The 26,761-nt window shown below is 44.9% G+C and overlaps 1 protein-coding gene across 1 annotated transcript in view; it reads left to right on the top strand.

Annotated features, from left to right (window-relative positions):
- The window catches only part of DAPK2 (death associated protein kinase 2), a 108,122-nt gene that overhangs the window by 70,262 nt on the left and 11,099 nt on the right, over nucleotides 1-26,761 (top strand). Inside the window, exons 5-9 of the mRNA XM_040343084.1 lie at nucleotides 6,684-6,813; nucleotides 17,174-17,222; nucleotides 17,310-17,336; nucleotides 23,125-23,277; nucleotides 24,672-24,717. Of these exons, the coding sequence (XP_040199018.1) occupies nucleotides 6,684-6,813; nucleotides 17,174-17,222; nucleotides 17,310-17,336; nucleotides 23,125-23,277; nucleotides 24,672-24,717 (405 nt within the window). The remainder of the gene's footprint in view (nucleotides 1-6,683; nucleotides 6,814-17,173; nucleotides 17,223-17,309; nucleotides 17,337-23,124; nucleotides 23,278-24,671; nucleotides 24,718-26,761) is intronic.

Below are 26,761 nucleotides of genomic sequence, written 5' to 3'. Positions count from 1 at the left end.
GAACATGTGACTGAAAGAGCTACCCACCCTTTGAATGGTCTGCGACAGCTTAAGCAGCATTTTTTTTACCTTGCCAGCATTTAAAGTTGCTGTAATGGTCTATGCATTTGATTGGATATTGGAAGTAGGCTGTCTGTCCAGCACTTATGGTAAGGACAGATTCCCTTTAGAATTTATTTAGGTAATGTTAAAGTGTGCTCATAACACATCTCTGTTAAAAAAAAAAGTGTGCTCACAACACTTTAAACCAGTGACTGGCACTGGTTTAAAGTGTTTACATGTTCTGTGTTGAAAATAACTAAAGCTGTGGTCTTGCCCTTTTCCAACTCAATGCTTGTAAGTAGGGTTGTCCCGATACCGATACTAGTATCGGTATCGGGACCGATTCCGAGTTTTTTCGGCGGTACTCAGACGCCGATACCCCGCCCCGATACACAAATAGAATACTTGCCTCTCCCCCCCCGCCGCCGCCGCTGCCGACCGCCGCCGCCGACCGCCGCAATCCGCCGCCGTTACGACGCATCCCCGCTACCGCCGACTGTGTACTACGGGCGGAAACATTACAGCTTTGAATCGCTGTAATGATTTGCGCATAGACACTCCCCCTTGCTCGGGTGAACTGTCCAATCCCGAGCAAGGGGGAGTGTCTATACGCAGCGCGGGGCCAATCGTTACAGTGATTCAAAGCTGTAACGTTCCCGGCGTATTACACAGTCGGCGGCAGCGGGGATGCAGGTAAGTGGAACATGGTTGCATGGGGGGACTTAGACTTGCCTCTGGGTCTTGTGGGGTAATGATGCTGATGGGCTGTCTTGTCTGTCTTGGAACCTACAAAGTGATGTAGATTTGGAATCCCAACTTGATGCTAAGTAAATTGTGCATCTTTGTCAGACAGCGCGCATGACGTCGCGCTGATTGTTTCTGCTGCCTACGTACAGTATGTTGCTGTGTGTTATGTCCCATTAGGTTACTCAGAGCTGTCTTGTGAGCCTACGATGGATCTGCAGATTTCCAATGCTGGGATTGCATTTCATATATTGCGCTGCATTGTACAAAGTCTTACATTAGTAATCTAATCGGCCTTCACTGGTGACAATCTCACACGCATAATGATTAATGTAAAAAATATATATATGCATGGGGGGGAGACATGGTTGGATGGGGGGAGACAATGGCTGCATGGGGGGATACATGGCTGGATGGGAGGAGACGATGGCTGCATGGGGGGGAGACATGGCTGGATGGGGGGAGACAATGGCTGCATGGGGGGAGACGATGGCTGCATGGGGGGGAGACGATGGCTGCATGGGGGGGAGACGATGGCTGCATGGGGGGAGACATGGCTGGATGGGGGGAGACAATGGCTGCATGGGGGGAGACGATGGCTGGATGGGGGGAGACGATGGCTGGATGGGGGGTTACATGGCTGCATGGGGGGAGACATGGCTGCATGGGGGGATACATGGCTGGATGGGGGGGAGACATGGCTGCATGGGGGGGATACATGGCTGCATGGGGGGATACATGACTGCATGGGGGGATACATGGCTGGATGGGGGGAGACATGGCTGGATGGGGGGAGACATGAATGGATGGGGGGATACATGAATGGATGGGGGGATACATGAATGGATGGGGGGATACATGGCTGGATGGGGGGAGACATGGCTGGATGGGGGGGAGACATGGCTGGATGGGGGGGAGACATGGCTGGATGGGGGGGAGACATGGCTGGATGGGGGGATACATGGCTGCATCTGTGGGGGGACATGGCTGCAATATGTGGGGGGACATGGCTGCATTTGGGGACACATTTAAAAAAAGTATCGGTATTCGGTATCGGCGACTACTTGAAAAAAAGTATCGGTACTTGTACTCGGTCCTAAAAAAGTGGTATCGGGACAACCCTACTTGTAAGTGTTGTTTCTTATACAGGGGGGCATGGCTTTTATTTTATTATGTTAATAGTCGGTTTTGCCTAGGTCTATGTGCCTCAGCAGTCAAGATCATTGTTGTGTTTGGGAACTTATCTGAGGCCTCGTACACACGACCGAACATGTCTGCTGAAACTGGTCCGCGGACCAGTTTCCGCGGACATGTTCAGTCGTGTGTAGGGCCGACCGGACCGCATTCCCAGCCTAGCGGACAGGTTTCCAGCGGACCAATGTTTCTTAGCATGCTGAGAAACATGTCCGCTGGAACCATGTTCGTCGGACATGTCCGATGGTCAGTACGACTCATCGGACATGTCCGCTCGGCCGAAATCCCACGCATGCGTCAAAGTGATTCGACGAATGCGTGGAAGCATAGAACTTCCGCGTCAGAGAACGTCGGTGTCGTATAAGTCACCGCGTTCTCTTTCTGCTGGGATTTTGGTTTGATGGTGTGTACAACTATCAGACCAAAATCTCCGAGTGGACATGTCCGATGAAAACGGTCCGCGGACCGTTTTCATCGGACATGTCCCCTCGTCTGTACGAGGCCTGAGAGGAAGAAAGTGTCCCTTACTCAAGGAAACCCTAGCAACCTCTGGAGGAACCCTAGTGTTCCACAAAATCCTCATTGACAAAGGCTGACCCAGGGAGATGGAGATCATCATCACAATCCATTCGGTGTTGAACATATTATGGGGCCACCTGTAGGATTGTGCGTTGTTTACTATTTGGGATCATTCACACTTTGCCATTCTTGTTAATTGTCTTAACACATGTACATTAATGCATGTTGTGTCACACGTTACCGAGTATTGCGTTGAGGCTGCCAATTAATTTTGAATAGGCTGCCAATGCATAACAGTGGGAAAAAAAAACACAAACGCACAATTATGTGATGCAGCGCACCACAATATGTACAGGAGCACCTTACTATGTGTTAGGGCATGCTGCAGTGTATGCGCATCACAGCTGCATTGTCTTAATGTGACCATTCAAAATGAATGCAATACTGTATGTGTTAATGTACATGTTACTGCAACCCACCACAATGTAAAATGTGATTTGGCCCTAAACTTTCGATCTGGCCTAAAACTAGTAGTAGCAGAGGTATCAGACCATTGCAGAGAGATTTCTATTGTCACACAGAGAGCAATAATCTTGGGCTAATTAAAGTGGTTTGAAACTCTAAAGATTTTTATTTGTTTACCTTAATGCATTCACTGCAGTAAGGTAGAAAATAGGGTTGTCCAGATACCGATACCAGTATCGGTATCGGGACCGATACCGAGTATTTGCGCTAGTACTCGTACTCGCGCAAATACTCCCGATACCAAAATAGAATACTTTTTTTTTTTTTTGTGACATCGAACACAAATTGGATGGCACCATTGGATGGCACTGCTAGGTGGCACTGGCATTGATTGAATGGCACTCATAAATGGATGGCACTGATAGGTGGCACTGGTATTGATTGGGTGGCACTGATGAGATGCACTAATAAGCTGCCTCCCTGCACTGATGCACTAATGGGCACTGATCTGCACTGATAGGTGGCACTGGCTAGCTGCACTTTTGGGCACTGGCACCGATGAGCTGCACTGACAGTGATCACTCCTTCAATGACATGTAGTTTTCCAGTACCGTATGCTAAAAAACAGCCCCACACCATGATGTACCAGTTCTTCATAATTCTAAAGAAAATATCTTTGGTCTGTATTGTGGTTTGAAAACGGTCACATGACATTAAAAAAAAGTATCGGTATTCGGTATCGGCGACTACTTGAAAAAAAGTATCGGTACTTGTACTCGGTCCTAAAAAAGTGGTATCGGGACAACCCTAGTAGAAAACCTTTCAATAAATGCCCCCTTCCCCCCAGCCATCCCTAAACACTTACCTGACTCCTTCACCAATCTAGCGTTGTCCTGTGTGCAGCAGATGCTCTCTCTTTTCCTGCTATCACAGGACACACTAAGAGCAGCGGAAGCCATAGGCTCCTGCTGCTGTCAGACAAATCCTATGAGGAGAGAACGGGGAGCGTGGCAGAGCCACAATATGTGTGTCTATGGATACACACAGCCCAGCCTCTGAGCACACCCACAAGGGTGCCCCCTCAGAGGAGAGGAGGAATGGACGACACCGGTGAAAGACTCCAGAAGAGATAAGGTCTTGTACACACGACCGAACATGTCCGCTGAAACTGGTCCGCGGACCAGTTTCATCGGACATGTTCGGTCGTGTGTAGGGCCTAGCGGACAGTTTTCCGGCCTAGCGGACAGGTTTCCAGCGGACAAAAGTTTCTTAGCATGCTAAGAAACTTGTCCGCTGGAAACATGTCCGTCGGACATGTACGATGGTTAGTACGACTCATCGGACATGTCCGCTGGTTATGACGTATAACCAGCGGCCCGAAATCCCGCGCATGCGTCGAATTGATTCGACGCATGCGTGGAAGCATTGAACTTCCGTGTTAGAGAACGTCGGTGTCTTCTCTGTCCGCAGGGATTTTGATCTGATGGTGTGTACACACATCAGACGAAAAGCTCCCAGCAGACATGTCCGATGAAAACGGTCCGCGGACCGTTTTCATCGGACATGTCTGCTTGTGTGTACAAGGCCTAAGGGACCGCTCAGTGCAATACCATTGAACAGAGCAAGTAACTATAACATCTTTTTTATTTTAATGAAGAAAAATTAAGGTTTACAATTACTTTATTTAACAATTAGGTAATATAATAACAAATGTCAATTGGGCTTGCACATTTACAGTATAGGTATACTGTATAGTAATACTGAAAATAAAGAAAGTGTCCAGGAGTCTTCAGCTATAATCCTGAGTTTTCTGATTCTATTTAGTTCAATGGAAGGGATTATCAATATTACTTCCCAAAATACAAATTGATGGAGGTTTTTCAAAACTGAGCAGCCAAACTTGGGTTGGCCATAGTTGGGCAGATTTCTTCCAGAGAATGTTGAGCATCGAGACATCTGCCAATCCTCCCACCATGCCGGGACACATCGCAGTGTAGCTTGTAATTTAGCCAATAAATGATGATAGAACACATCCTTCCCTGACAAAAGAAGTGAATCGAGTCAATCGACAAAATAAAATTTCCCTGTGTATATAATAATCATGTCTGATAACACCTAGACATTTCCTGTATATTTTCCATATATATTAGTAGTCTACTATGGGTGATATTGCAAACCAACTATGTAGTTTGCACTTAAAGGGGAGTTCCAGCCTTTTTTTAAGTTTATTAAAAGTCAGCAGCTACAAAAAGTGTAGCTGCTGGCTTTTAATAAACAGACACTTACCTGCTCCGCTCCTCGCCCCCCCTCTCCGGCCGGCGTCTTCGTTCCTAGTGTGGGCACCCGGCAGTGACAGCTTTCGGCTTCACGGCCGGGCACCCACTGCGCATGCGCTTGCGGCGCGGCGCCGTTCGATTGGACAGGCGCTCGCCTACAGGGAGGGGCTGCAATAAGGCGATTAAGCTAATCGCCTTACCAGCCCCTCGGCGGAAGGAGGAAGTGGGACAAGAAGTCCCACTCCTCCTGACCCCCCCCCCCCCCAAAAAATGACATGCCAAATGTGGCATGTAAGGGGGGAAGGGGTGGATTAAGCGGAAGTTCCATTTTTAGGTGGAAAGCGGAGCTCCACCCTAAAGTGGAACTCACGCTGATCGGAACCCCCCCCCCCTCCGGCATCACATTTGACACCTTTCAGGGGGGAGGGGGGTGCAGATACCTGTCTAAAGGCAGGTATTTGCACCCACTTCCGGCCACAGACTGCGGGCAGGACGTCACCTCCCGTCCCCCCTGTTGTGTTCTGAGAACACTCGGCTCCCAGAGCACAGTGGGAGCCAATCAGCAGGCGCAGCGCTAATCGCTCATGAGCCGTAGGGAACCGGAGCGCTTCACTTCCTGGTTCCCTCACAGAGGATGGCGGGGGGGGCAGCAGAGTGACAAGCGATCTTTTGTCCTCTACTGTGGACGCCGCTGGACTCCAGGACAGGTAAGTGTGCCGATATTAAAAGTCAGCAGCTGCAGTATTTGTAGCTGCTGACTTTTAATATATTTTTTTTCAGCGGACATCCGCTTTAAAGTGGTTCGTAAACCTCAGACATGAAATATAAACACAGTATACCCACCTATAGTGTCTGCTTGTCTCAATCCAGGGCACGTAATTGTAATTTATGTATGTTGCTTTGATCCTCTCCTATAGAGTCACTTCTGAGAAGTTTACCTGACACAAAGAGAAAAATGGTGACAGGGGAGGGACCTCTAGCTGATTGACAGCCTCAGCTCTGTTCCTGTGTGCTGTGTGAAGGGGGGGATTCCCTTCCCTCCAATCAGCTCTCAGAGCTCTCCTCACTGATGTAGCTTCAGCTCCTTACCCCTTGCTTTTCAGAGCTAAGATATCTTGTGTAAATTCTGCACTTTGAATAAGTAAAGTAACATCTCACCAGCGGCGCTTAGACGCTCACTTCACAGTGGGCATTTGGCGCCTAACTAAGCTCAAAAATCAATCAATCAATAGATGTAAAGGAAAGACAGCTGTCAGGTACAACTTATATAAGACGATTTGTTTCATCTCTGTGTATCACCCAATGCCAGTCACTTCACTGGGTATATATAGGGTTTTACAACCACTTTAAGTAAGTAAATTACTGCCCATTTTAACTTTAAGGTGCTATAATGTAAAATTCCACTTACTTGCTTGATTCTAATATGTTTCTTTTTTTTTTCAGCCAGAAAACATAATGCTGTTGGATAAAACAATTCCTGTACCCCACATAAAACTTATTGACTTTGGTTTGGCACACAAAATTGAAGATGGAGTAGAGTTTAAGAATATTTTTGGTACACCGGAATTTGTAGGTTTGTATTGTTAACTTTATTTTTTGAAAATATTTGTAGTGTGTGTATTCCAAGTACTGCGCTATTCTCTAGATGTGCTTCCTAATAAATGTGTCTTGTCCCCTTTAAAATTTATATACATAATATAAGTGACTTTGAAAGTATACAAAAATCCCTTCACAATAAATTACATCAAATACAGGAAAATATGTGACCATATTAATTCTGTGATCTAAACCATGCGCCTAAATACTTCCACTTGTCACCACGTATGGAGATTGCTGATCGGAACCTGGTTCATCATTTACCTGTACAGAGCGCATTTTGCCCATTGAGTATGTGAATTTTTACCTGCTTATTAATATACTCTGATTTACACTATTGGGAGCGGTTTACTGTGATTTTATATGGCTAATTGCATGAATAGCTGGAGTAGATGGAGGATGCCTTTATTGTCCATAGGGGATTATCCACATCTCTGGACGTTGTTTGATCACTCACAATATGGGGGGCAATGATTTTTGTTCTTTGTAAGGTTGAGTCTTATCACAGTGGTGATGTGAAATCATGGACCCAATTTCCGAGTATTTTTTGGATTGCACTTCTAGAAAACTTTCTAATGTTTATTGGACATTTGGATAAACTAAATTAATATGTTGTTTTGGTCGCATATTATGGTCACATGTTATCCTTTCTGTATTAGATGTTTTTTTTATTGTGAAGGATCTTTTGAATGCACTCAAAGTCACATGGTTATATATGTAAATTTTATAGAGGACATGGCACATTCATCAGGGAGCACATCTAGAAAACAGCAAAACTTGAATACACTATATTTATACAGTATACATCTGGATATTGTGCTTTTTCCTTCTATTTTTGCTGAAGTGTGAAATGTGGTCATTATATATTTGAATGAAAATAATTAATTGATGCACATAAACTACAGCCTCAGTTACAACACTAGAGTATAACTATTTTTTCCTGGTATATCCTTCTTCTGCATTGGATATATTGGGGGTTATTTACGAAAGGCAAATCCACTTTGCACTACAAGTGCAAACTACAAGTGCAAAGTGCACTTGAAATTGCACTGAAAGTGCCTCTCGGAAGTGCAGTCACTGTAAATCTGAGGGGTAGATCCAGGGGCGTTGGGAGGCCCAGACTTGGGAGGCTGGAGCCCCGAATGGGTCCCCGAAATGCCCCGAGTCTCAGGCACTTAGGTCTTCATTATTAGCCCCGAGCGGCGAGCGCCGGGACCGATCTGATCCCGAGCGCTGCCGAATGTGGCTGAGTGTGGCCGAGTCCTGCCAACTCCCTGGCACCGATCTAATCCCGACCCGAGCCTTGCCGAATGTGGCCAAGTGCCGCTGAGTTTCATAGCAGGTCCCGCCTTCTGGAGCCTGGGCAACGCCTATGATGGACGTCCCACTGTTCCAATGCCGGGACGTGTGAAGTACATCATAGGCGCTGCAGACTCCAGAAGGCCGGGAATTACAATGTGGCCGCGCGCCACATCGGCGCTTGGGCGGGTGGCTCTCCTCTCCCCCGTCTCTCCTCCCCTCATGGAATGAATGACTGCAGTAGTGCCTGCTGTGACACTGCTGAGCGGAGGTAGGTCAGACAGCACAGTGTAATGTGTATGTAAATGTCAGTGTAGGTAGGTCAGGTCAGTGTATATAGGTCACTACTGTCAGTGTAGGTAGGTCAGTGTAGATAGGTCAGTGTATGTCAGGTAGGTCAGTGTATATAGGTCACTACCGTCAGTGTATGTAGGTCAGGTAGGTCAGTGTATGTAGGTCAGGTAGGTCAATGTATGTAGGTCACTACCGTCAGTGTAGGTAGGTCAGTGTATGTAGGTCACTACTGTCAGTGTATGTAGGTCAGGTAGGTCAGTGTATGTAGGTCACTACCGTCAGTGTATGTAGGTCACAGGCCAGCCAAAATGTGCAAGCTAAAATGCTGTTTTTTTATTTTCCTTGCATGTCCCCCTCAGATATACAGCGACTGCACTTCCAAGTGTACTTTTAGTGCACTTTCAAATGCACTTTACACTTGTAGTTTGTACTTGTAGTGCAAAGTGGTTTTGCCTTTAGTAAATAACCCCCATTGTGTCTTATTCCCTTTGATGTTTTTAATTATGCTTTAATAAAATCTTTATAATTTTGTAAACATTTGTCGATGGTTATTGGTGCCTCAAAGTCTCCATCCCCCCCCATGGTTGTATACATTTGTACTGTAGATCAGTGTTCCCCGACCCCCGGTCCGCGGCCCACTACCCGGCCGCGGCACTTCTGCAGCCGGGCCGCGAGCAGGCGGCATGAGAGGGCCCCACATGCGGACTGCGCCACTCTGCCATTCGGACCGCAAGGAGACTTTGCTTCCTCCTGCGTCGCTCATAGAGCCGACAGCGGGAGGCGGAACAATTCTGGGTGGAGGGCGGAGCTGCCTGAGGTTATCAAACAGGCGATTGGCTGCTAGGACTGTCCTTCATCCTAGCAGCCAATCACCTGTTTGTTACCTCGGCCCTCCATCCAGAACTGTCCCGCCTCCCTCCCTGCAACTTTTCTCCTCATGCTGTGCCTCCCTCCGATCTGTCCCTAAGTGTGGGGGACGGAACCGAGGACTGTAATGTGTGGGGGACGGAACCGAGGACTGTAATGTGTGGGGGACGGAACCGAGGACTGTAATGTGGGGGGGACGGAACTGAGGACTGTAATGTGTGGGGGGGAAGGCTGAGGACTGTAATGTGTGGGGGGGGGCTGAGGACTGTAATGTGTGGGGGGGGAAGGCTGAGGACTGTAATGTGTGGGGGGGGAAGGCTGAGGACTGTAGTGTGTGGGGGGGAAGGCTGAGGACTGTAGTGTGTGGGGGGGAAGGCTGAGGACTGTAATGTGTGAGGGGGGAAGGCTGAGGACTGTAATGTGTGGGGGGGGGACTGAGGACTGTAATGTTTCTGGGGGGAAGGCTGAGGACTGAAATGTGCGGGGGGGAGGCTGAGGACTGTAATGTGTGGGGGGGACTGAGGACTGTAATGTTTGGGGGGGAAGGCTGAGGACTGTAATGTGTGGGGGGGACTGAGGACTGTAATGTTTCTGGGGGGAAGGCTGAGGACTGTAATGTGTGGGGGGGGCTGAGGACTGTAATGTTTGGGGGGGAAGGCTGAGGACTGTAATGTGGGGGGGGGGAAGGCTGAGGACTGTAATGTGGGGGGGGGGAAGGCTGAGGACTGTAATGTGTGGGGGGGACTGAAATGTAGGGTTATGATATAAATAGGGGCAGATGACAGTACTGTTAATGGGGGAGCCCAGAGTATGACAACACTACCAGTGACAGGGTGAGTGTGAGCAGGGCCTAGTGGGGGCACTAGCTTCATCTGTTGGGGCCTTACCACATCTGGTGGCAGGCAGCATGGCAAGTGACAATCCACATCTGGTGGCAGGCAGCATGGCAAGTGACAATCCACATCTGGTGGCAGGCAGCATGGTAAGTGATAATCCGCATCTGGTGGCAGGCAGTGTGGCAAGTGACACACTCAAAGCTCCCACTGATTCTGCATTATGGTGGGTTTAACTTTATTTATTACTACAATGTAATAAATAGAAATAATGCGCTGACAAATTGCCCGCGAAAAATCGCTTACCCCCCGCATGCCATCCCCAACCTCCCCCCAACCGGGCGGGCCTTGGCAAAATTTTCTTCCATGCAGCCGGTCCCCGGTGCCAAAAAGGTTGGGGACCACTGCTGTAGATGATAGATAGATAGATAGATAGATAGATAGATAGATAGATAGATAGATAGATAGATAGATAGATAGATAGATAGATAGATAGATAGATAGATAGATCGATAGATAGTAGTAGGACTATTTCTTTATCGTACATCACGGGACACAGAGCGGCATTCATTACTATATGGGTTATATGGAGTACCTTCAGGTGTAGACACTGGCAATCTCAAACAGGAAATGCCCCTCCCTATATAACCCCCTCCCATAGGAGGAGTACCTCAGTTTTTCCGCCAGTGTCTTAGGTGTTAGTCATGGTTTAGCTTGCCTCCACATCCTTGGGATTAGGTGAGCTAACCGGTTCTGTCCAAAAAAGCCTCAGCGCTAAAGTGGTCAGTAACCGGACCCCAAACCCTTGGGGTATAGCCCATAATGCTTTTCTTTTTAGAGAGCTGGACCCTGGGCCCAGAACTTAGAAACCTTTGGGTGCCTAATGTTTCTGTTGCCAGAGTGCTATATGGGCCCAGGACAGTGGATCCTTCATAGGAACCCAGGGCCTGAAGGTCTAGACATCCCCACCGAGATGGGGGAAGATTGGGCCTCTTGCTTGGCAAAGTCCTGCGGCATGGAGCAGGTAAGTGAGGGGAAAACTTGCGGAACTTGGTTCTTAGCAGGTTTTTTCTGGGGGGTCACAGGGGACATGCCTAAAGTTATGCACTGCATCTGGCAAACTAGTCACATATCATAAAGATAGGATGGCTCTATATGTATTATTCCCCATAAGATGTGACCTCCCTTGTAGTGTTGGAAAAGCATTGAGTGGGGCCTGTGTTATATAAAAATATATGTGTGTGTCAGAGAGCTGTGCTTACCTGCAAGCCTCCAGGCGATGCTCCATTCAGTCTTCCTCCTCACGGCCTGCAAAGCAGGCAAAACGCTGACCTCCTCATGGTTCCAGGCTGCAGGCTGCAGTTTGCTGGAGCAGAGAGGTCCCTTCCTCCCAACCCCACCCCCCCCCTGTCGGGAGGGGCATTTCCTGTTTGAGATTGCTGGGGGGGAAGGGCGGGTCAGTGGCTTAAGGAAGGGGCGGCCCTTCCTTGTTTGTTCCATATAGCTCATTCAATACTTTGGAACTGAGGAGGAAAGACCAGAACGGCAAGCACGGGGCGCCGAGGACACACAGTGGCCAGAAAGAATATTGCAGTCTTCAGAAAGACTGTTTTCAAGCCTAGGAATAGGCTGTTTCTTTTCCATCTCATAGTTTTTCTTGCAATACTACTCAGGGGGACAGAATGTTTTTTCTTTCCTAGATTTGAAAAAAAAAAAAAAAAAAAAGATTTTTTTTGAAAAAAAAAAAAAAAAAAGAGAAGTGTCATCTAGGGGAGAGGAAGCATTTTTTATCCCCCAAACAGGTGTTTGGGCATTTAACTATTTATAAGTCCCAGGTACCAATAAGTAGCAGGTGTACCTCGGTATTGTACCATGGCATCAAAAAACAAGGGTACAAGAGGTGGGGATTCCCCCAGAGAGTCTGAGGTCTCGGACAATGCTATGCCGCTGCTTTCCCCACAGGGAGCCTTGGGGCCATCGGGATCTGGGGCTGGAGCTGACGCGGGTCAGTCCAACCCTAAGATGGTCACGGAGGAGGTATTACTCACCTCTTTAAAAGAGATGCAGAAAAGCATGGGTAAAATGATAGCCGCAGCTATGCGGGGCAGTAAGCGGAATAGATCTCCGTCGCCCGAGCGCGGACCCTCAGAAGAGGAGGTCCTTTCCTCAGGGGAATTGGACGACCTCTTGGACAAGGACCAAGTAGGTTCAGGGATCGAAGATCCGGATACAGAGGAGTCTGGGGCAGTCTCCCTGAGGGAGAGCTGGTGGATTCAAGGATTGTCGGACTTGGTCCATAGGGCATTCAACTTGCCAGTACCAGATCTCCAGGTATCGACGGTTTCAGCTTTGGGCTCACTGAGGGCGCCTCAAAGCAATGCTGTGTTTCCGATCCATCCTCTATTAGAGGGAGTTTTGTTCCAAGATTGGAACAAGCCAGATAAGATCTTCTTACCACCTAAGAAGTTCTCTGTCCTATATCCTATGGAAGAAAATTTTTCCAAAAGATGGGCTACTCCTGCAGTGGACGCAGCCATCTCATGTGTTAACAAATCGTTAACATGCCCTGTAGAAAACATACAGGTGTTCAAGGATCCAGTTGATAAGCGCTTGGAAGCACTACTTAAGAACTCCTTCACTACTGCAGGGGCAGTAGTACAGCCAGCTGTGGCTGCGATTGGGGTCGCTCAAGCATTATCGGATCAATTTAAGCAGATGCTTAAACTTATTCCTGCCCAGCAGGCAGAAGAATTTTCGGATGTCCCTAAGGCCATATGTTTTACGGTAGACGCAATCAAGGATTCTATCCAGCAAGCGTCACGTTTATCGTTATCCCTTATCCATATGAGAAGACTCTTATGGTTAAAAAGCTGGGAGGCTGAGCCCCCATGCAAGAAGCTCCTGGTAGGGTTCCCCTTCCATGGAGGACGACTCTTCGGAGAAGACCTAGATAAATACATTCAGACCATTTCAAACGGCAAGAGTACTCTCTTGCCAACTAAGAAGAAGGTTCAGGGGCCTGCGTTTAAACGACAGTATTCCCCTGGGCAGGGGCCCTCTAATGCCAAGCAGTATCGACGGCCTCCTGCAAAAGCAAACTTCGGCTTCAACAGCAAATCACAAGGACAGGCTGTTAGAGGCAAAAGGCAGTGGTTTCGCAAACCAGCAAAACCAGCCCCCAAGCCAACCTTATGAAGGGGCGCCCCCACCCACGAAGGTGGGGGGAAGGCTGCGACTCTTTTCAGAGATTTGGGAAGCCAGCATTCCCGACGAGTGGGTACGGTCTTCCGTGGCCACAGGCTACAAATTAGATTTCCTAAGGTTTCCTCCTCCTCATTTCCAGGAGTCGAGGATTCCAAACGATCCGCCTCGGATTCCGGCCAGCCTGGAACAGGGGCTGGGTTTCTACTCCAACCTATTCATCATCCCCAATGGAGATGTCAGGCCAATTTTGGACCTAAAGATGGTAAATGCATATCTAAAGATCCGCTCATTTCGGATGGAATCCGTGCGGTCAGCAGCTGCCACACTCCAGAAGGACGACTTCATGGCGTCCATAGACATAAAGGATGCCTACCTTCATGTTCCAATTTATCAGCCACATCAAAGATATCTACGCTTCATGGTGGCTTCGCGTCACTTCCAATTCGTGGCGCTTCCCTTCGGGTTGGCTACGGCCCCCCGGGTGTTCACGAAGGTCCTAGCTCCGATCCTAGCCAAGCTAAGGATCCAAGGGGTCACGATCCTAGCATACCTGGACGACCTCCTAGTCATAGACCACTCGTCTCCCGGCTTGGAGCGAGCAGTGGCCCTCACGGTCCAATACCTCGAGAGGTTCGGCTGGGTCCTAAATCGAGAAAAGTCAGCTTTCCAGCCCACAAGGCAGTTGGAATATCTCGGCATGAGATTAGACACAGAACAACAAGGAGTGTTCCTACCTCTGAGGAAGGTAAAAGCCATCAAGGAATTAATCCTACTGGTTCTAAGCAAGAAAGAACCGACTATTCGCCTATGTATGAGGTTACTAGGCAAGATGGTGGCCACATTCGAGGCGGTACCATACGCCCAGAGCCACACTCGCATCCTACAGGCAGCCATCCTGTCAGCATGGAGCAGAAGGCCACAGGCCTTGGATATCCCGTTGCCGCTCTCATCAAGAGTCCGACAAAGTCTGTGTTGGTGGTTAGACCCTCAGAATCTACTGAAGGGGAAGTCTTTCAGCCCAGTGGCTTGGAAGATAGTGACCACAGACGCCAGCCTGACGGGCTGGGGAGCAATTTTGGATGGTTGCACTCGCCAAGGTACTTGGGCAAAGCCAGAGAAGCAGTTGCCCATCAACATCTTGGAGCTCAGAGCTGCTCGACTAGCCCTCAGGGCTTGGACGTCAAAATTGCAGGGGTTCCCGGTGAGAATTCAATCAGACAATGCCACGGCCGTGGCATACATAAATCACCAAGGGGGAACCAGGAGTCAAGCCGCTCAGAGAGAGGTGAGCTTGATTCTCCTATGGGCAGAGGCTCATGTGCCCTGCATATCGGCAATATTCATTCCAGGAGTGGACAACTTTCAGGCGGACTTCTTAAGCCGCCAGACTCTATGGCCGGGGGAATGGTCTCTGCATCCACAAGTCTTTCAAGCACTCTGCCAAAGATGGGGAGTGCCGGACGTGGATATCATGGCATCGAGACTCAACAAGAAACTAGACAGGTTCATATCCCGCTCAAGGGATCCGATGGCCTGCGGAACCGATGCGTTGGTTTGCCCTTGGCATCAGTTCAAACTTCTTTATGCGTTTCCCCCGCTCCAGTTACTACCCCGCCTGCTGCGCAGGATCCGGGTGGAGCACATACCAGTCATCCTGGTAGCTCCAGCATGGCCCAGAAGGGCATGGTACTCACTAATCTTAAGGATGGTAGTGGGAGACCCTTGGACTCTTCCTCTACGGCCAGACCTGCTATCGCAAGGTCCGATCCTCCACCCTGCCTTACGGCATCTAAATTTGACGGCCTGGAAGCTGAATCCCTGATTCTCAGGGGTAGAGGTCTGTCTCAGAAAGTAATCTCTACCCTAATCAGAGCCAGGAAACCGGTCTCTAGGGTGATTTATTACAGGGTCTGGAAGGCCTATGTAGGCTGGTGTGAGTCCAAGCGATGGCTTTCTCGCAAATTTACCATCGATAGAGTATTAAGTTTTCTCCAGCTAGGAGTGGATAAAGGATTGGCATTAAGCACAATCAAAGGACAGATTTCTGCTCTGTCAGTGTGGTTTCAGCGGCCGCTGGCCACCCACTCGCTGGTTAAGACCTTCCTTCAAGGGGTCTTACGTATTAGACCTCCAGTTAAATCCCCGCTTTGTCCGTGGGATTTAAATCTTGTTCTGTCAAGTTTACAGAAACAACCGTTTGAGCCGTTGGCTGATATTCCTTTGGTTCTACTGACAAGGAAGTTAGTATTTTTGGTTGCCATAGTTTCCGCAAGAAGAGTTTCGGAGCTGGCGGCCTTATCCTGTAAGGAACCATATCTTGTTTTTCATAAGGACAGGGTCGTTCTCCGCCCTCATCCTTCCTTCCTACCGAAGGTCATATCCAGTTTTCATTTGAACCAGGATTTGGTATTACCATCCTTCTTCCCTAAACCTACTTCCAGAAAGGAAGGGTTGCTGCATACCTTGGATATTGTCAGGGCCATGAAGGCCTATCTTAAAGCTACAAAGAAGATCCGGAAAACAGATGTGCTGTTCATTCTACCGGATGGGCCCAAGAAGGGGCAGGCAGCTGCAAAGTCCACCATTTCTAGGTGGATTAAGCAATTAATCACTCAGGCCTACGGCTTGAAAGGGTTGCCTCCTCCAGTATCATTAAAGGCTCATTCTACTAGAGCCATGGGCGCCTCCTGGGCAGCACACCACCAGATCTCTATGGCTCAAGTTTGCAAGGCGGCAACCTGGTCTTCTGTCCACACGTTTACAAAATTCTACAAGTTGGACGTAAGAAGGAATACTGATACTGCCTTCGGGCAGGCAGTGCTGCAGGCTGCAGTTTGAGACCCTCGGATTCCGGGGGCTCCTCTTTTTTGAGTTAAATTTAAAATTTAAAATTATTTTTCTCAACTAAGTTGGATTTATTATGATTTGAGTATATCTCTAAATTAAATCCTTTTGTCTTGGAGATGTTCTCCCTCCCCTCATTGTAAGCATTGCTTTGGGACATCCCATATAGTAATGAATGCCGCTCTGTGTCCCGTGATGTACGATAAAGAAAAAGAGATTTTTAATACAGCTTACCTGTAAAATCTTTTTCTTGGAGTACATCACGGGACACAGAGCTCCCACCCCTCTTTTTTGAGGACCATTTTGGGAGGCATACTGCTTGCTACAAAACTGAGGTACTCCTCCTATGGGAGGGGGTTATATAGGGAGGGGCATTTCCTGTTTGAGATTGCCAGTGTCTACACCTGAAGGTACTCCATATAACCCATATAGTAATGAATGCCGCTCTGTGTCCCGTGATGTACTCCAAGAAAAAGATTTTACAGGTAAGCTGTATTAAAAATCTCTTTTTTGCCCTTATTAAATCTACTACAAAGTAATAGTGTGCATAATCAGATAAGGCCAATTGTGTCAGTTTGACTGTTTTGCTCAGTAGAAAGCGATGGCATTTATTTAGTCAGCTGTACACAGTCCTTGTGTAATAGACGTATGTCTTCAGGTCAGCTTACCACATGTCAACTATCAAACAGATAATAGGCCTATTATGTAACCCGTGCAAAGTGCAGTTATGGTATACCGCATTTAGTAACCAGTTTCAGTTTACTAAAGTCAAAGCAGTTAATAGAAAATGCCAGGCTGCTAATGGTTACCACACTTCACCGAATAATTAGGGCTCTTCTATTGATCGGTTTAAAAACATTAATTATTTACTGAACAAGTAGCAGCAGTTTATATTCCACCCATATAGCTTAGCAACCACTACTGCACATTTCAGAGTCCTTCAGAGATGCATACGAATATGCTATGTAACCATTATTGCAATTCTTGTTGTTACAGCTCCTGAAATAATCAATTATGAGCCACTTGGTCTGGCAGCAGATATGTGGTAAGTTTGCATGTAAATAAGTCACAGATGTCAGATGAGAGTGCTCTTTAATGAAGGATATAATATAAACATGGTTTTCTGTTTTAGGAGCATTGGAGTGATCACCTATATATTGTGAGTATCTGACTTATTTTAATCAGTTTTTAGTAAACGATCTAAAATGACGAAATTATAGTTACAACCATTTCTACATACAAACATATAACAAACCAATACAAACACATATGATAGAAGTAAAGAATCTGAGGCCCCGTACACACGTCCGAGAAACTCGACGAGCAAAACACATCGTTTTGCTCGTCGAGTTCCTTGTGAAGCCGCCGAGGATCTCGGCGAGCCAAGTTTCCTCATTGACTAACGAGGAAATAGAGAACATGTTCTCTATTTGGCCCGACGAGATCCTCGGCAGTTTCCTCGGCCAAAAGTGTACACACGACCGGGTTTCTCGGCAGAATACGGCTCCGATCGAGTTTCTGGCTGAATTCTGCCGAGAAACTCGGTCGTGTGTACGGGGCCTGAGAGTTATATACAATACAGTTTCTTTTTTATTATTATTATTTATTGCGACTCCATAGACCAATTAGTAACATGTCAGACAATCATCCCAGACAAGTGATGCCTTAAACATCGATCCTTACAATAAGTAGCATATAATGTAAATTTTGACACTGGGGAGGCTGCGATCAAGGGCCTGAGGTCCAATGGACTTGCATGGAACAAGGTCTTAAAGGAACACTAAAGGTTCGTTTTTTATTAGATCAATTGATTGCTGTAAGCTAGAGCATTTAAATATCACTTACCCCGTTTTTCCTTTTGACCTCCAAAATACAGGAATCCAGGTTTGAAAATGCCATTTCCTGTCTCTCCTCTACTTGCTTTCCACCAGCATCTGAGCTGTTTTGCATGGTGGAAAGAAGAATGTGCCCACCCCCTCCCTATGACTACAGCCCTGCGTGAAGATGCTCTCTTATCCCTCACAGGCATGGAGGCTAAGCCTAATGGGAACTGTAGTTCCCATTAGGCCGTGATGTAGCAAGAATGAATGCGCACCGCAAACCAGGAAGTCAGTGAGAATAATGATTCAGGAGTGCTGAAGGTGAATAAAACAGCTAGATTTTAACAGGTATCAAACTAGTTATAATGCAAAACATTTCTTTTTACTTTATCAGCTACTGTCAGACTTTAATTTAAAATTAAAATATTTTTGTCTTTACAACCCCTTTAATTCTAAGCTTCTGAGCAAGTCAGACAAATATGTGAAACCGAAAAAACCCAGGAGTCACCTGTAGGGGAACTAAACATAGGGCCTTAGTAAAAATGTATTTGTTATATAAAAACAAAATAAATGTGTGGTTGTAGGACATGATGGGGAAAAGGAGGAGGGGAATAGAAGAAACAGAATGGAGGTGAGAAGAATACAATTAAATAAATAGAAAAAGGGGATGGGGGAAACAAATTAATAGGTGATTAAACACCAAGGGGAGAAGAAGTAGTCCGCTTAGGTGGAGTCCGATGTGACGAGATCACAAAATCTCTCAGAAAATATAAATTGAGTCCAGTAAGACCACATTTTCTTGAAGCAAGCTTCTTGCTTACGTAAGGAGGCTGTAAGGTCCTCCATATGCCAAATAGCGTTCTATGGGTGGTAGTGAGGACTTCCACTATGCTGGGATGCATGCCTTGGTTGCGTTTCCGAGTTGTCTCACCAAAGAGTTATGATTACAATGCAATACATTTTCCTAATGCTGGCATGTTGAGCAAATGAAAGACAATTAAAACAATATCCTCACTGACTTGCAACCAAAATTCCTTAAAGTCTAGGAACCCTGGCTTGGATGTTTGTTCCCTACATTGAATACATTTAGCTTAAGATATCTATAAGAATTTTAACCAGCTTCTTGAGCTGGGCCTTTGGGAGTTGTTGGCCCTCCTTTCTCTTTTTCTTTCTTTTTTACTGCGCCCTGTGTTCTTACTCCCCCTCTCGCTTTCCTTTCATCCATTGCCCTCAATTACCCTTTTTTTTTTCAAATTTGCATGTGGGGCATGGAATGTGGGCCATCTATTTGGATATTCAAAATGTTTTATATTGTATTCGGTTTCAATAGTTTTTATTGTTTTTAAAAAAAGCACAAAGAGGAGGAGGAGTTCCCTTCCCCCTTTTTTTTTTATCTCCCTCGTCTGTTTGTCTCTTTGTTTGATTGTTTTCTTAGGAGTGATATAATGGTGATCTGGACATTATTTGAAATTAGAGAAAGTCATTGTAAAAAAATAACATGCTTAATCGGCAGAAAAAGAATTGCAATATGCTGACTTGTTGTAATGTTTGAAAAAACTTTAATAAAAAAAGGAAGTTTAAAAAAAAAAAAATACAAAGAGGTACAAACATGCAAGGAAGACAATGGTCTAAAACACCATACAATATGCAAAGAGTCACGTGCATGAAAAAATCACCCAATGTAAGCTTGTGTAAAGAGTACAAAATACAGAGTTCTGGAGCCTCCCATTGTTACTTGGGGGAGAGAACACAGAGGCGCCACTCTTAGTGCAGTATGGTGCATATAATTTATTAAGCAAGTAAAGCAAACATACTCACAAAAGTAGATCAAATTGAGCGTGTAAAACCATGGAACGTCCGAGAGGAAAGTCACTTTGAATGGCTGTGATCTGGTGTAGTGAAGCAGGTAGCGCCGGTGGATGCCGACGCTTCCTGTATCTCAGTCACACAGGGAGCCGGGGCTGTGACGATGACGGCACTTACGGGTGACTCGAGGGACCAATAGGCGACGCGTTCAAGGCCTGAAGAAGGAGCGCATGCTCCGTAAATGCGTCGCCTATTGGTCCCTTGAGTCATCCGGAAGTGCCGTCATCGATGCGGCCCACCGCTCACCTGGAACGGCTCCCTGTGTGACTGAGATACAGGAAGCGTCGGCATCCACCAGGGCTACCCGCTTCACTACACCAGATCACAGCCATTCAAAGTGACTTTCCTCTCGGACGTTCCGTGGTTTTACACACTCAATTGTATCTACTTTTGTGAGTATGTTTGCTTTACTTGCTCAATAAATTATATGCAACATACTGCACTTAGAGTGGCGCGTCTGTGTTCTCTCCCCCAGCTGATTCAAGATTTGCTTCATATCTTCACTGGGCTGCCTTCAAGTGCTTTAGCACGGACTATAAGGACTTTAACAGTCTCATGTTTTTAACCATGGAAAAAGGAAAAAAACACATTGTGCAGAGAGATAATGCTGCTCATCCCGAAATTGTTGTCAAGGGTATTTCCCCCAATGGGGTTTTTGGGCAGCTCAATTAATGGATTATAGACAAAAAGAAGGAAGTTTGTATTGTGTGATCACACATACAAGGGGGATATTCAAATAGTTAGGATATGAGTTACAAAGGTACAAAAGTGGTTAAAATTCCCATACATATAAATAAATGACAAAAAACAACAACTGTCGAACAGCTTGACATACAAGCATATAACAATTTCTAACGCGTTTCGACCTTTAAAAAGGTCTTCTTCAGAGGTTTTGTTGTAAAAGGAGTCACCGAATAAGGGTAGCACACCTGATGATATTAGAGGTATGACTCTGAATACCTCAGTGTGCGCTGACATCTCCTCATGATTGTGGATTATTTAATCCTGTGTTTGTTTTTTATGAAACCTGGATTCTATTAATCTGCTGAAACAATTCCATGGATATGCCAGTGCCTCTGGCTTACCAAGGTGTCTGATCCTCCCCCTGGCCTAATATCATCAGGTGTGCTACCCATATTCGGTGACTCCTTTTACAACAAAACCTCTGAAGAAGACCCGTATAAAGGTCGAAACGCGTTAGAAATTGTTATATGCTTGTATATACACATGTCAAGCTGTTAGAATTTTTTGTTATTTATTTATATGTATGGGAATTTTAACCACTTTTGTACCTTTGTAACTCATATCCTAACTATTTGAATATCCCCCTTGTATGTGTCATCACACAATAAAAACTTCCTTCTTTTTACATACGTTGTCTATAATCCATTAATTGAGCTGCCCAAAAACCCCATTGGGGGAAATACCCTTGACACACATGTTTTTAACCATTGCCTTGATTTTAAGAGTTTTCTCCTTTTCTATTTAAGTTATTTTACATCGCTGCTGGTGCAAGCGCCAACTCTCTCCTATGTCCCATCGTTACATACATTTGGTTCATCCGAGCTCCATAGACACATGGAGCCTGGCTTGGTGCTGCCCCCCTTCTCTTCACTTGACTTGATTACCAGCAGCAGGAGCCAATGGCTCCCACTGCTACCTCCATGTCCAGTAAGGAGAAAAGATAGAGCACTGATGCTGCTCACTAAGGATCTCTGGCGTGTTCGCATAGTACACGTGCAGAGCCCGCCAGGAAGAGTGCACGGCGCTGCGCTAATCACAGTCAGGGAGACATTGTCCTGATGCTCGGCTGCAGGGATCGTGAAATGTCCCCCTGGTTGTGATTAGCGCAGCGCCGTGCACACTTCCTGGCATGCTCTGCACGTGTACTGTGTGAACACGCCAGAGCTCATCCTTACTGCTCACAGGCACAACACTGGATTGAGATCAGGCTCAGGTAGGTATTTAGGGGGGCTGGAGTGGGGACTAAACTTGAATTTTTTTTTTACCTTAATGCAGAAAATTCCTTAAAGTGGATGTAAACCCGAAATTTTATTTTTATTTTTGTTGATCTGATCCTTTCATCTGTGCTCAGTCTTGCCACACAGAGTTAATCCAGCTCTGAGCAATCCTCTTTTATTGTTCAGTGAAATAAAATGGACTTACAGAGAAAAACCTTGCCCCCTTGCTGTGAGTGACAGGTTATTTACATATCTCATGCACTAGCTTGGAGACGGGCATTATTTTTTAATTCCCACCCCCACTCCTTTTCTGAAGTCATGTGGTTACTTTTCTGGATTTTGACTGGATGTTAGTGATCATAGCAGAATTCAGTGTAAGGGGAGTGTAGAGGTGAGCAGGGAATCTACTGACATCACGACTCCACCCATCGAGCTCCAGACAACAGATCCACCCACAGAATCTGCAGTTTTTCAGTTCTTATAACAGACAGAGGGGAGACATTTAACAGGTGAGGATACATGCAGGAGGCATCTATATCATTAAAGATCAGCACCATGGCAGTAGTTTAGAAAGGATGAGAGTGGGTTTACATCCACTTTAAGGTAAAGAAACCTACTTCTTTTACAACCACTTGGTGAAGGCCAGCCCATTGCATATCATCACTTTTATACTTGCCTTTCAACAAACAGGCAAGCATAAACATTGCCATGCTTTCAAACCTTTTTTTTTTGTTCTCAGTTACATAATTCCCCTTCCTACCTGAGCCCCTTATAGTACACATTGTTACTGGCATGCCAACTAGACAAGAGGTCTTTACCAGGATGCTGTGCATAATAGAGTCATTAGTCAGTTTACGTTGCTTGTAAAGGTGGTTCAGCATTTATTTGGTGGAATTCCTTCACTTGACAACATGGCTTGAAAAGAAAAGACCAGCTTGGTCGTTTTTTTAAAAACATTCGCGCTTTTTTTTTTGCTGTCTGTCCCCGCATTAGGGAGATTCATCTGTATTTGACTTGTTTAAATTTTGGGTTGTCCCCATAAAAAAATAGAGGGTAAACCTTCCAATGGGGACTTGGGGGCCCTTAAGGGATTCCCTTAATTTACAGGGATTTTACTGTTACTTCCTGTTTTGGCCGTGGGACAGGAAGTGAAGGAAAATTTCCCCAATGGGACAGGTGGCTAAAAAAAACTGACAGGGGTTAGAAACTTCTCTTAATCGGTCCAAAATGAAAAGAAAAGTTTTGCCTATAGTTCTACTTAGCGCTAATTGTTTATATTTTATGTTATTGTATCAATCAGGCTGAGTGGAGCATCGCCATTCTTGGGAGAGAATAAGCAGGAGACTCTCTCTAATATTACTGCCGTTAATTATGAGTTTGATGAAGAATTCTTCAGCCACACCAGTGATCTGGCAAAAGACTTCATCAGGAAGCTTCTTGTGATGAATACAAGGTGATATAAATGTCCGTGTTATGTTAATGGCACTTTAGTACACCCAGGGAAAAAAATTGGATAAATAGAATAAAAAATACATTATATTTAAGTGGCTTTCCAGGATAAACTTAACTGCACTTAAAACTGTCCCCTCCCCCTTCTAACACCTATGCTTAATAACTTGTGTAAGAAAGATGTGCATACCTACCTGTTTTCGGGTTACTCTGGTCCAGTCACATAATCCTGCTCTCCTGAGTCAGCCAGCATCTCTACAGAGGAAAGGATGGAGTGTCGACAGCAGGTGGACCATACTAAGCCTATAGGTGACGTCACTGTACTAGCCGTTGTTGAGCGCTCTCTCCTCTACCCCATAGCTAGCATTGGCTGACACAGGAGATCACAAGACCGGACTAGAGCGGCCTGAAAATAGATACGTATAAACTGTACTTTATTACACAAGTTAGTAAGCATAGGTTATAAGAGAGGGGAGGGGACAGTTTTAAGAGTAGTTGGGGTATCCTAGAATTCAACTTTTAGGCCTCATGCACACTGGACGTTAAAATAACGTTATAAAAACGCCAGTAGCTGTGCAGTGAGTTTTTCAACTTTTTTCAGCTTTTTCAAAAAAAATTCAATAGCGTTTTTTCGCGTTTATTAGCATTTTTCCACGTGAGCGTTTTTTAACGTTTTTTGTTGTTGAAGAAAATTTTTTTTTTCTTTTTTTCAATGGATCAAAAACGCTAAAAAACGCTGGTGAGTAAAGTTTTTGAGCGTTTATCGGCATTTATCGATCGACGTTTATCAGCATTAGAGCGTTTCCAGTAATAGGTGTACTCTACTGATCCCAGTCTTCAGTGCTTGTCACTGGGAGAGAGTTAACTTCATCAGCATGTAATAGTTAACACACAATTACTCATTCTCAGTTAACAACAGAAACAGTAGGGAGCTTTTGGTATTTTCAGCGAGTATGGTACTAATTGCTAAGTTTTAGTGTAGGAGTTTGACTTTATTCTTTCTTCTTCTTTTTTTTTCACAATAAAGTTTATTGTATATGTACAAAATGAAATACAGAGTATAATGGGGTATTAAAAATACAGAAGATGCAAACAAATAGAAAAAATTCAAGTTTTATATATATGTATGTATATATATATATATATATATATATATATATATATATATATATATATATCTGATATAATGCTATTCTTTTAAGCATTGTTTGCTTAAAGGTAATATCAAATTGACTTTTACAGCTATACACTTTAATTGCACAATAGTGGGCTTTCATCTGATATGTTATTCCTTTATTTTTAAATGCCATTGGTCACTATAATACATGTGTATGTGTTATGTATGTACAGTATATCACTAGTAGGATCTGTGCTCATTTGTTTCACACTTGTTTTCAGGAAGCGTCTCGCTATCCAGGAAGCCCTGCTTCACCCATGGATCACAGTGAGTATTATAGGATGTCCCTGCATGAAAATGATATATTACTTGTACAAGCCGGCGTGCTGCTGACTAACCTAAAGAGCAATAATTTTGTGTTTTTATGTGGATCGAAATTTGTATTTATAACAAGAAGCTTAATTGCCATCACCCTGTAGTAGTTAGGGTAGTAGGTATGCATTTAATAGACAGATGTGCACTACAAACCAAACATTTTTGTGGCACCCCATAAAAGCATGCATTAATATGTGTTGATGAGCATTTCATTAACCACTTTCCCCTCAAACCTGTACACCCCCTATGGACCAGTTCCTTTTTACATTTCTACTATGGACCTGTTTTTTGACAATAACTTTGTAATTAAGAAAAACCACAATAACAAAGAAATACATATATATATATATATATATATATATATATATATATATATATATATATATATATATATATATATATATATATATATATATATATATATATATATATATATATATATATATATATATATATATATATTTTTAACCACCTCAATACAAGGCTCCCTTCCTGCCCAGGCAATTTTTTAGCTTTCAGCGCTGTCACACTTTGAATGACAATTGCGTGGTCATGCAACACTGTACCCATAATTATTTCTCCACAAATAGAGCTTTCTTTTGGTGGTATTTGATCACCTCTGCGGTTTTTATTTCTTGTGCTATGAACAAAAGAATAGGGACAAGTTTGAAAAAACACAATATTTTTTACTTGTTGCTATAATAAATATAAATATTTTTTTTCCTCAGTTTAGGCCGCTATGTATTCTTCTACATATTTTTGGTAAAAAAAAAATCACGATAAGTGTGTATTGATTGGTTTGCACAAAAGTTATAGCGGCTACAAAACAGGGGATAAATTTATAGCATTTTTTTTTTTTTACTAGTAATGACGGCAATCTGCTATTTTTATCGTGATTGCGATATTGTGGCGGACACATCGGCCACTTTTGACACATTTTGGATCATTCATATTTATACAGCGATCGCTGCTATAAAAATGCATTGATTACTGTAAAAATATGACTGGCAGGGAAGGGGTTAACACTAGGGGGCGATCAAGGGGTTAAATATGTTCCCTAGGGAGTGATTCTTACTGTGGGGGGAGGGGACTGACTGGGGGAGGTGACCGATCAATGTCCCTATGTACAAGGGACACACCATCGCTCTCCCCTCCTCTGACAGGACGTGGATCTGTGTGTTTACACGCACAGATCCACAGTCCTGCTTAGGTACTGGGCAATCGCGGGCGTCCGGCGGACATCGCGGCCGCCAGGCACACGCATCAGGTCCCCAGTGGCGCACATGTCCCCTAGTGGCTCAGGAAGGCAAAGACGTCATATGACGTCCGCCCAGAAGGAGAACCTCATCGTCCTGCGTCATATGACGGCGTGCGGTAGGCTAGTGGTTAAGGACAAACAAGGCGTGATATTGTCTTTTATCTGGTACAATATTTTTTATTGAAATATAAGAGAAGATACAGCTGTAATAATCCCACGCAGTAAGCATTTCATAATACAATATTAAAATACACATCTAGAATGTGTTTTATGAAATGAACTGTTGAACAACACAAACCATCTGGCCAGAGCCGGGGGTCAACACAGGGTGTCTGAGCTGTATGGCTCAGGGGTTAGGGTGTGGAGCAATCCACAACATTTGTGAAAAATAATATGTAAAAAAAGAATGAAAAAGAAGGGTGAAAAAAAGGGGGGAGGGAAAAAGGTCAGATGGTGAGGGAGGAAGCGAGAGGTGAGTGGAGATCACATAATAGGAAGAGAGAAAATAAACAAAGAATAGGGGAGGCGAAGGTTCCCCCAGGCGCATTATTCTTTTTTGACCAGTGTTCCTTTAAAAAGTATACATTTTATTCTATGATTCGTTCTGTTTAAAGTTACACTGACATTATTTTTCTAGTACATAGCATTACAAAGATATATACAAACTAAATGAATTTTTTTTTTAATTATGCACGTTTTTAAATGTGACAAAAATTTTTTTTTAATTATATTATTATT

Source organism: Rana temporaria, chromosome 3, assembly GCF_905171775.1.
Source record: "Rana temporaria chromosome 3, aRanTem1.1, whole genome shotgun sequence".
Lineage (NCBI taxonomy): Eukaryota > Metazoa > Chordata > Amphibia > Anura > Ranidae > Rana > Rana temporaria.
This window is presented reverse-complemented; position numbering and strand designations above follow the sequence as displayed.